Here is an 11956-nt window from a genome sequence, read left to right on the forward strand (position 1 = left end):
GTCTTTTTCTGTTTTAGGAGTTCATTATTTGAGCTATTAATATTAACTCTTTGCATTATAAATTTAGCACTAATTTGATATCTTTGCTTTAAGGAAAAATGGTATTTTAAATGTGTTTATTTGCAGCCTTAAAGAGTATTACTGCAGTTTTAAGAAAGAATCTTAACACTAGTGCTTAACACTATTTCTTAACATAAATCAATACAATGTCTTTAACTTTAGCTCTGTTCTGTATATGAAGGTTTTTAAAAAAAGTTTTAATTGGGTTGATGACTGAATATAGGAGAAAACTAGGCCCACAATAATTTGTTCAAAGGAAAAAAATCTCTGAAGAGAAAATGAAAATAAGAGTTATATTATACCTGTAAAAAATTACTTTCATAAGTAATTAGTTATTTAATGGATAGCATGAAAGTGACCTACTTTATAATTAATACTTAATGCTGCATTATAATTTCTGTACATTTGCATGCTCATTTTAGTTTGAGTTTGTTAATATCTTGTAGTAAATTAACTTACTTTAAGATGGTTATATGTATATTTTTTTTCTTTTGGGTGGGAATTAAAGGATTATAGTGAAAAATGTAATAGTATTAGATGTGACTAAATGGAAGAACATCTTGTCAAAAGAAAAGTATTCTCTCCATTCACATTCATGCTTTCAAAGCCTCAAAGTGCTATTAGGGCTATAGTTACATATTACTTTATATTAGACGAGGAAGACTTCATTCAGATTGTGAACTAATATTTTCAGGAATCAAACTATTTTGAAATCATATTAATTCAACAAATATTTGGTGACTCCTGTGGAAAACAGTGATAGTAGAGGTCTGTAGAGAAGTGACTCCTGTGGAAAACAGTGATAGTAGAGGTCTGTAGAGATTGAAGTCTAGTGGGGTAGACAATTAACCTAGTGATTAAGAAGAATTTTAAGTATTATGACGAGAGAATCACGGAAAGTTCCTATTAGAATTTTAGAGCTGACTGTTGACTTCAGAGTATTTCTCTGCTATCAAACTATCCAACTCCTCTATGTGTAGAGATCATATTTTTCTTGCCCACTTTGTAACCTGACCTCTATATGAAAGAGGATTGGTGGGGTGGGAGTGGCAGCTATACCCACATTTTTCCTCAGAAGGTTTGCAATAGATTTGCTTTTTTGTTTGTTTGTTTTGGGAGGGGGAGAGGTAATTAGGTTTGTTTGTTTGTTTGTTTGTTTGTTTGTTTATTTATTTATTTATTTATTTATTTATTTATTTATTTATTTATTTATTTATAATGGAGGTGCTGGGAATTGAACCCAGGATCTTGTGTCTGGTAAACACATGCTCCACTACTGAGCTATACTCTCCCCTACTTAAAACATTTTTTGGTGTGGGAAGGTAATTAAGTTTATTTATTTATCTTAATGGAGATACAGAGGATTGAACCCAGGACCTCATGCATGCTAAACATGTGCTCTACCACTGAGCTATACCCTCGCCCCTAGATTTGTTGAATTTCCTTCTGGTGAGTACTTTAAAGTATGACTGCTCTGAGATTTGAGCATAGGAGAATATATAAGACAGAAAGAAAAGCTGTTCAAAGAGCAAACGGAAAATTCACAATAATCCTAAACACCACAATCCAGAATTCTCTTCTAGGAAGAAGGACAAAAGACTGAGGCTCCATTTGTGTGTTTCTTGCCTGCATTAAAAAAATATTTTTCTTTTGTTTTGTTCTGCCTAGGTTATACAGATCATTGAGAAAGAGAACTAAAATCTTTAGTATCACACAGAGATGGCTTTGAGATATTAGTAAGATTGTAATAATTCCTTCTGATGCATCTAAGGAGTCCTTTGATCCTGCTTCTATTTTCTTGTTTAAACAGAGACTGTATCCAATGGTGAGGCTTGGCAAATGAATGTGTCCTTGAATATTCGCCCATCAGCGGGCACTGGTGTTATGTTGGCCTTGGTTTCTGATAACACAGTGCCCTTTGCCTTGTCCTTGGTGGACTCCACCTCTGAAAATTTTCAGGTAACTTTACTCTACACCTTTAAATATGGTATGATCTGATCTTATCTGATATGATATGATCCTTATTTTTAAATTTTTTTCTTTGCTTTTATCTGTAAAATGGATAGAATGGTGGTATTTATCCATGCTCTTTTGAAGATTAAATGAAATAACTTATATAAAATATATGGCACAATCTCTAGCACATCATTAAAGACTCAAAAAATGTTCATTATTATTACTTTTTTGCTGCCTTATTTCCAAGATTTGAACCAAGAAGTAAGGGGGGAATATGGGAAAGTCTCTTGCTTCTATAGCTAAGGTTAGGCAGCTTCACACATGGCCTGCTTGGAGCCTTCTCTCAGTGCACAGAGACCCACCCTTACTCCAAGTCTTTGAAGTGTCATGGGAGTTTGTACTAACAAAATAGAAGTGAGTCAGACTGCAGTCCACTCTGAAATATTCAGTTCCTAATTATAATATTTTGTGTTTTCTGGCACTCTTAATCATTTCTCCCCTAAGTAAATTAAGAAAGACTAGAGAAACCTAAAACCAATCCACTTGGTTTCTTTCTGGAAACTCTTTTTTGAAATTAGGAAGAAGAACAGGAAAAACTCTTCAATAAAAGGAAACATGAGATTTATTGGAAGATCTGTATTATTCAACCTTCTATTAGAGGCTAATAATTCTGTCCATGTGTCATCCACAGTGGGTTCCAACAAGTTACAGCAAGAAGCTTGCGTTTGTGCCAAGGGTGGCTCAGATGCTCTCTGTAGCTTTTAGAAAGACACGTATAACTGACTGATGCCTGTAGTAATAAAAAGGAGTGCTGATTGCAGCTTAAAGGATGGATGGGGGCAGTTTCTGGTGGTTAACTGTAAGCAACCTAAAAAGATTCTGCTGAGTTTTTATCTCCGGTTGACCACAGGACATTACTATGTTTGGATTTCAGCTTTTTGTTTGCTTCTTTTTTTCTTTTTCTTTTTTAAACAAAATGGAAATCCTACCTTCAACACTACATTCATGCAGTAGAGGAGGTTAACGCCTGCCATATCTTTGAAGTTTATTTTATCTTTTCTGTGTTTGTCTTCATGGCTTTTTTTTTTTTTTTTTTGCATATCAAGTTGCCATCTCAAGGCCTATGTAAAACATTTCATAACATTACTCTTCATGCTATTGATCATTCTAGAACATTTTCTCAGCTGCCCATCTTTAAGACTTTTAATAAGTTTAGAATATGGATATGTGTAACACAGTAACAGATTTCCTCAAATAACCTGTAGTTGGAAAGTATGGACTTCATTTAACGTGGGTGTCTTGGATTCCTAAGTAAACATTTCAAACTATTTTTCTACTATCTGGTCATAACACTCGTCTCCCTGGGTTTGGTTTTATTTTCTCTGTCTTTTTACTTTTCCTCTACACACATGTAAGCTATATGCGTAGGTCACTTTCAGCAATTTGAGTTGTGTAGTGTATCAGCAGTTTAAAAGTTCAGAAAATGTATTTTCTTTTTTGAGAATCTTCTGGTAAATAACTCTGTAGCTTACTGCTGGCGATCCTAGTTTTTCTCTCTCAGAGACTTCACTCAGTTTGTTCCAAGTCTACAGGATTGCTTGTGTGGCACAAATAAACCTTTCAGTCTTGCTGGCATGTGCTTACTAAAGCACTTGAAATTTTCCAAGTCTTTTCTCCAACAAAGAGTGATTCAACTCCTTACTTTTTCATATGTAAATATTGAAATTAGGAAGGCTCATAAGCAGAAATATATTGCTTAAGACACTATGTAAGGTTCCCATTGTTGGTGAGACAACTCGATGTACTGAATTTTCAAAACCTGCTATACATTTGTATCTCAGCTAAACTTGGAGTTTGTAAAACTAATATATATTCTAAAATTATGATTATTATAATAACAAGTAGTTTTTTCATTAAACTTGAAGGCTCTATTGTACTTTTTCCCCCCTAATTGAAATTCAGTTTTTGAATTTTGGAAACTAAAAAGGCACTGTTAAGTGGCATTACCATTAGTACTCACTAATATTGAGTCTTTGCTCTGTTCTTCAGGATATCCTGGTATCTGTTGAAAATACGGTAATAGCTCGGCTAGAGGCCTTAAGTCTGTGTTCCAGTCAACAATTCTATCTGGAAATCAGAGTCAATAGAAACAACTTGGAGATGTTGACTGAACTTAAAAAAAGTAGCATCTACTCTGAAGATTTTCAAGGACAATTTGCCATCTTGGACAAAGCAATGCAAGGAACATTGGCCACTTACTTGGGTGGGCTTCCAGGTATCTGCTTACTTTTTCTTCAGTTTTAAAAAGTGTGTTTTTAATGAAATTGATAGTATTTTAAATATGTAATTGTGGTAAAACCACAGCTGTATGTCTATATATATATATATATGCATAGCATATAAATTGTAGTAAACGGGCATCAGAAGGAAGTCAGAATCCCAACATCCATTATTCTTTTTCTGAGGGCTTGCGTGGACATTTTATTGGTGCATTTTTATTTATTTATTTTTTAATAGTGAACTGTAACTAACCAAATTTTGCAGCATTTGATGATCCTATACAGAAAGGATTTATTATATCATTTTATCCTCACAATTATCTTGTGAGTTTAATATTTATTCTTCAATCCAACCATTACTCAGTCAATATTTATTAAGAACCTGTGTCCCAGGCAGCAGGGACATAGTAATAAACAAATGATATGATGTCTGCTGTTTAGGCTTTTACAATCCAGTGGCAGGGGCAAATATTAAACAAGTGATTAGGAAAATATCCAAAAAATTAAAATTGTCATAATTTCCATGAAGGAAAAGTGAGGGTTGCTTTTAGATCCTGAAATTAGAAACTTGGTCTGGTTGTGGGAGCCAGGAACAAACTCTCTGAAGAGAGGCTAAGATACAAATCTGATCTTTGAAAGATTAAATGAATTTAACCAGGCGATGAGGGTGGGGATTGGAGCATGTATGTAAGTAAAATTGTCCATGTGTGTGCCAAGTGAAAGGGAGTTGACATGCTTGAGGAATATATAGATCAGTGTGGTATGGTGAGAGCGTATTGAGCAAGAGGGATGGTAGTGCAAAAGGAGGCTGGGAAGTTGGTGAATGGGTGGCAGGTTTGTTGACCTGGTTCAGGGTCCTGCGTCTTATAAGAGTCATGAGAATCATTAAAAAGTTTTAGACAAGGAACTGATATATCAATAATGCAGTTAAAAAATCCCCCTGCATGGTGGACATAGATGGCCAGGTGGGAAGAACAAGTGAATGGGCTGAGCTGGGGGCTACTGAAGTAGTTCAGATGAGCAAGCAGTAATGATAACAGTAGTGAAAACTATACTGCCATCAGTTAGTGCATGATACACAGTCTGGGCATGGTTCAGAGTGCGCCAAATGTATCAACTCATTTAAAACAGTCCTGTGAGGTAGGTACTGTTGTTATCTCCATTTTACAGGTGAGGAAGCTGTGGTTGCTGCTGGACTAAGGCTGGCAGTGGAGATAGTATACAATGAATAGGCTGGAGATACATGTGAGAAACAAAGAATCTCTTGAGTATTTGGCATGAGCAGTTGCATGGGTGAAGATTCCATTTACCAGGATGGGAAAATCGAAGGAAAAATAGGTTATCTTTAACTTAATATTGGAAAATATGAAATGGGCATCAGCATTGTACTTTACATGGCAAAAAAGTGGAGGCAGAAAGTTCTTCAGAAGTATTTTCAAATACCATTTACATGTCATTCTCATGGGGAGAATTCTGAATTTGATGTCTAGACTTCTGGTAACTTTCATTAAATTACTTTAACTACTCAGTGTATTCATTTCCTCTATATGGAAATTTCATCTGGGTTTTGGGGGAATAGAATTAAATTGGCTATAAAAGTTATAAATAGATCATAGATAGATATAGTTACGTTAACGTGGTTAATTTCGAGGAAGTATAATTATGGTTCAAATGAATGAATTCTACATTAAAATTCCCTTACTACCTGATTCACACATTAGTTGAATGCAGTTTTAGAAAATGAAACAAGTAATGAAGGAGTTCAAAAGAAGTAAAAGTATCAAAAGTTCAGTGGTTCCAGGAATTTGGCAATAGCACTGAAGACTGACTTCAGGCAAGGTGTATTTAGAAAAAAGAGTGAGGGAAACTTGAGGATAACTGAAAATGGAGGCATTGAGAGAGTGAACAATGGGATGAGTAACATTAATTTATATGCAAAATAGGTATGTTAAATTGTATGTTATGAATTAAAAATCTGGGAAAATTGATGATTCTGAGGATATTTATAATAGCAGATATTTATAATATTCTATGATACTCAGCTAGACTTGAAAGGGTTTCTTAAAAATGCTATGAGCCCATAGAAATGTATGGACTTTATTCAGTGTGTTGGCAAGTTAGAAGTAGAAAATTTGAAGTATACATTTTTTGCATAAGGTAATAAGGAGGAAGAATAAGGACTCAAGAATATCCATTGGGAATTCAGATTCATGGAGATGAGATGCCAAAAAAAGAGGACACAAGTAGAGAGATGGATGTTTTGAAAATGAACCATAGAGGTGTTGCCTAAGTATTATGTTTGATAAGGAGAGTGAAAGTGTAGAAAGGCCCAAAGGCACTAAACTATTCATTGAAGCATTATTAAAATTGTTGTTTTTTAGAACACCAAACATTACATAAAAGTGAATTCCCTATCATGACCTGCCATTGTGTGCTCAGCAAGACGCTATTTTTTTGGAAAACATAGAAATCTGCTTTTGTTCTAGCAATAACAAAAGAGATATATTTATCGTGGCATTTAAAGATTTCCAAGTAGCTATAATTTTGAGTTGAAAACAATGACTTAATAATGCTTAAACTGTTGGTCAGATTTAAAGAGAAAATAATAAAGTAGAACATTACTAGTAAGAATATGCTATTTTCTACTCCTTTTAAAGTATGTTTATCTGAGGTTTGGGTGGAACTGTTTATGAAATCAGAGGAGCTCATGATATGGTGAATTCAGTGCTGAGCACAATACCTTACATATACAGGAGTCACTTAATATGAATTTATTGAATGGAATTGCATTGTTAACTTTTCCTTTAAAATTAGAATTTGGTTGGAAATGAGAAGTCTGAATAATTCCTCTAACTGTAAGCAAATAAGATACTAAAAGTCTTGGGCTAATATTTTAATATTTTGTTTTTACAGATGTCCCATTCAGTGCCACACCAGTGAATGCCTTTTATAATGGCTGCATGGAAGTGAACATTAATGGTGTGCAGTTGGATCTGGATGAAGCCATTTCTAAACATAATGATATTAGAGCTCACTCATGTCCATCAGTTTGGAAAAACACAAAAAATACTTAAGGCATCTTTTTTCTGCTGATACTATCTTTTTCCTGTGTGTAATTATGCTTGTGTTTCAATAATAGCTGAAGGGTTTTACCTGCAATGTGCAGACCTGGATAATTTTGTGGTACTTTAACCTCCCTGGAATTTTAAAAAGATCCTTTTTCAAGAAAACAAGATTCTCTTGTGGTGTAAATCACATTAAAGTTTTTTTTTTTTACCTCTGTTGCTGTCTAGAAATTAAATAATGAAACAAAAATTTTAATTTGAATTTTTTGTTACAAATGAGATTTCATTTTTATGTTTGTTAAAGTAAGATTTAATTTGATCATCATGAACTAGTGTTTAAATATTTATTTTTCTGGTAAGGCAGGGAAGTTAAAGCCTTGTTGGAACCCAAACAAAAGTGCATTTGACTAAATAATGTTGTTACTAGCCCTCTCAGGTCAGCCCCCAACAAGAGTCCTTTTTCCTGGTGTCGTCCATGCCAGTAGAATGACATCATTTCGGTTCAGAAGCAAAGGAAATCTTTATTCTTAGATCAGAGAATGGAGCGGTGTGAGCACACGCTCTCCCGCTCCCCGCCGCCACCCCATGACAGGCTGTGGGCGGGTGTCCTCAGCAGGGCGGGGCCAGAGTTCTCGCGGGACAGGGCCGGAGTTCTCGCGGGATGGGCACAGCCATGCTGCTCATGCCCCGGACTGCAGCGCAGCGGCTCAGGCCCGTCGTGGCCATTTTGAATGGCAGGGTCCTGACCAGCAGCTTCTGCACAGCCCGCTGAGCTGAGGTGTTGGGCGCTGCCGTTTCACACGAGGAACTCTGGTCTGAAGGGCCAGGTTCAAGACCTCTGCATGCAGCGCCCTGTGAGCAAGTGAAACTAGACTAAGCACAAAGGAAAAAAAAGGTTAGACTTTATTTTATTACTCAGATTCTGTTTTTATTTCCTGGGAATTGCTGTTGGGCTTTGCCGGTGACACTGTTGATCACAGCAGATGCTGTTGGTTTTCATTTTTTTCTCATGATGGCAGAAGAGACAGTGGCCTATTAAGCATGAATCGAGTGGAAGGCTTTAAAGCTTTATTCCAGAACAATCCTTCAGGGCGACCAGCTTTGACTATCTTTTTTTCACCTGGTTTAGCATTTGAACCAGTAGCTTTACTGAAGTGGGACAGATTTTCATGAGAGCAGCACATGGATCTTGCTGGTTAGTAATTGGATTCTATGAGGTTGGGAGACTGGATTGTGTTAGAAAGGGTATAGAAACCTGGGATGGGTACATTCCGTAAATTTGGCTGTGTGGGTCACACAAGTGACCATTTAGAAAAAGCAAAACCTAATGATGGAAAGAATGAATGAGAGGATAAATAATGTGGAAGCTCATAATTTTTCTTGAATCCAACTTTAATTACCAGAGTAAGTTGCCAGAATGTTACTGCTGAAGGACAAAAGGAACTGTGAAAACTAGAATAGATTTTAATAAAAGGATAACCACAGAGGGACATAGTTAATGTTGTGCTTTTGTAATGCTGTGTCTTTGAAGTAAGGAGGTAAGATTGCTTTGTACTTGCTGGTAATGCATTTCAAGTGGCAGTTTTCTCCCTCTTAAGCCTACTATGCACATTAGGAATGTATCAGATGCTTCACTGACAGCTTTGGAAAATAAACTTTTTCCACTATAGATATTTTACATCATGTGAGACGTAATTAATTGATGATATTTTGACAACTTATATGAATAATATCTGTATTCTATCAAGTCTTTGAACAGAACATAAAATTATATAACTAACATACATGCAACTCTATATGCTGCGCAGTAGTTCTTTAGAAAAGACAGATAACGGAAATATTTGATCAGTAGTTACGGTTGAGTTGTAGCCTGAAGCTCAGAAAGTAAAGAAAAGCAAAAGTAACATGTATTGAGTGTTGACACATCCCAGAAATTGTGTTAAATCAACTTACTGAATGTAACTTCTCTCCTGGTTATCAGCATGTACTGTGTGGGTGACAAATTACAACAAGGAACTACTGATAATTACATTGCTGTAAAAAAAGCAAGGGAGTAGTAAAACTGAAAGTATATGAAAAGAAAAAAAGAAGAAAGGGAAAAAGAAATTTTCTTTAGGGAGAAGTTCTCTGATTTTCATTTAATTGCGTCCAAATACAAGGACAGTTATAGGAATCAATTTCACATTTCCCATCAAAAACAGAAACCTTTCAACATGCGGTGATCTTTATAGGGGCTCCAAGAGGCTTATTTATGAATTTCATCTGTCTTTTGAGATGCACTTCAGTATGGCTTAAAAGGAGAGGGTCTAGATCTGTGGCTAGGAGTCTTTTACTTGCTCTTTGATTTTGAACTTGGCCAAGAAATACAGATTCCTACTTTTAAAGTGTGATAGGGAACAATGGTTTCATGAAGACCAAGTAGGGTATTTGGAGTTATTTGAGCTTTGTGTCATGAAAGAAAAATCTAAGTGACAAGTTTGTTACAGATTCCTCTAGACACTCCCACTTGCAGAGATGGATTACAGATTAGTGAAAAGCATGGTTAATTTGTGAGAACAGAGTTATTTACTTCATTTTCCTGTTGGAAATTATAATTCAAGTCTCAGTCCCCTTATGTGAGGCTTATGAAGTATTTCCAATTTTCTTTTCATTCTGGAACTGATACTATTGGTGAAGAGAGGACCTTTCTTCTATGTTTGTTTAATAATTGCCTTATTTCTTTTGGAAATCCCTTAGGCCTTTAATCTATATGGTCAATACAGAGAAAGACTGGGATGTTTGAAATAATTTCACTTCAGATTTCCAGATATTGCTATTAATAATATAAGTTTGAAAGAAGACAGGTTCTCTAGAACCTCTTGGAACAAGTGTGATAAATTTCTAACTCATTCAGCAACAAATATTCATTGAGCACCTACTCTGTGCATGTGGAGTCAAAGGTAGTAAGTCTGAAGACCTAAGTTCAACTGAATAGGAAGTGGCAGTACTCAGTTAGGCCCATGGTAGACTCCAGACTCCTCCTGTTCTTTAGAGTTTCAAAGTTGGTCCTTTTAGGCTGTCCTAAGAAATTGAAGCAATAAAACTTAATCATTGCTTCTATATAGGAGTAGTTTGTTTCTTACAAATGAGACTGGTTTGACTGTGATCTTGAACGTGCATTACTTGTTATACCAGGCTTCAAGCTTTCACAGAGAACTTACATTTGAAAATTGGATTTTCTCCTGCAGAAGAGGCATTGGTCAGAGGTTCACCCAGTGATGTGCTTAGGTCCAGACCCAGTCCACGGCTGTCTTGTGTTCATGTTTACCGAGTGTGAAAGTGAGGGGCAGTTACCTGGGTCGGCATCCTATGAGGCTTTCTGGTGCACATTAATATAAACAGTGCAAAGCCAGATTACCAAATCGGACTGAAACGATATGTGAAGCTAAGAGCGTCAGAAATAGATGGAGATCAAGTGTTGGGAGGTTTGGAACAAGTAGCAGAGCCTTGAGGCTGGTAGGAATTTCCTGAGCCACAGTCAACTGCTTCTTTAATGCTTTGGACCTGCCATGTTATAGCAATAACTTTGTGGATCAGAATAGAATCCAGTGAACTTGTAAACTCATTTTTTGCTCACCTACTTCTCACAAGAAGCCCTCTCCATAAATAACCCTAATTCTATGAAAGAAATAATATAATAAAACTTGTATTTTACTAGTGCAAAATCCTCTTCCATGCTAGTTTCAAATGGTGGAATCTGAAATCTCTTCTATAACTAGTCTTCAGGTAGAAAAACCACTTGTTTGACTCTGATCTTATTTGAGGAGAAGAGAGATTGGGCCAATATCTAACTGACATAGGAAGGGTCTAACATTATCTGGAGTTCCCAAATAATAAATAAATATAAAAAACAGTAAATTATTTTATATAAATATAAATAATACATATAAAAATTTAATTAAACAAAGCCATATTGAACACTGAGGCTGAAGCTGGAGCCTTCAGAGATAGAGTATTTTCATGAGCCAACCTGGCAGGTACAAGGTAGCCACAGAAGCTAGGAGCTGGCTGTTCTGGAAAGTAGGCACAGTCTTAGCTTTCTTTTTCCATGTAGCAACTTGCCAAGCTGAGATTCAAACCCAGGATACCTGGCTCAAGAGTCCATGGCCAAGTTTAAAAGTCTTTACTGCCCCTACAATCTTACTAGTTATCACATCATTTAGTAAATGTTATATTGTTGGAGTGAACAAATTCTCTCTGCAGCTCTATGTATAACCTGCTGTGACACTGAGTCTTAGTTGATCAACTTATGATATCAACAGTGTTATCAACTTAATGGTTTTGAAGACAAATTCATATTATTTAATTCGATTAGGCAAATTCTGATAATGACTCTGAAAACTTACATGCAGTGGGCCCTCTGTATCTGCAAGTTTTGTATCTGTAGATGCAACAAACCATGGAACAAACATATTCAGAAAAAAATAATTCCAGAAAGCTCCAAAAAGCAAAACTTCAAAATTTGCCACACATTGGCAACTATTTATATGGTATTTACATTGTATTAGGTATTACAAGTAGTCTAGAGGTGATTTTAAGTCTATGGGAGTATGTGCA

The 11956-nt window shown here is 35.8% G+C and overlaps 1 protein-coding gene across 1 annotated transcript in view; it reads left to right on the plus strand.

Moving 5' to 3' along the window:
- The window catches only part of PROS1 (protein S), a 61889-nt gene extending 52851 nt beyond the window's left edge, over window positions 1-9038 (plus strand). Inside the window, exons 13-15 of the mRNA XM_010978515.3 lie at window positions 1871-2019; window positions 4066-4291; window positions 7209-9038. Coding sequence (XP_010976817.2) covers window positions 1871-2019; window positions 4066-4291; window positions 7209-7369 — 536 coding nt within the window. The 3' untranslated portion in view covers window positions 7370-9038. The remainder of the gene's footprint in view (window positions 1-1870; window positions 2020-4065; window positions 4292-7208) is intronic.
- Window positions 9039-11956: the final 2918 nt, after the last annotated feature.

Source organism: Camelus dromedarius, chromosome 2, assembly GCF_036321535.1.
Source record: "Camelus dromedarius isolate mCamDro1 chromosome 2, mCamDro1.pat, whole genome shotgun sequence".
Lineage (NCBI taxonomy): Eukaryota > Metazoa > Chordata > Mammalia > Artiodactyla > Camelidae > Camelus > Camelus dromedarius.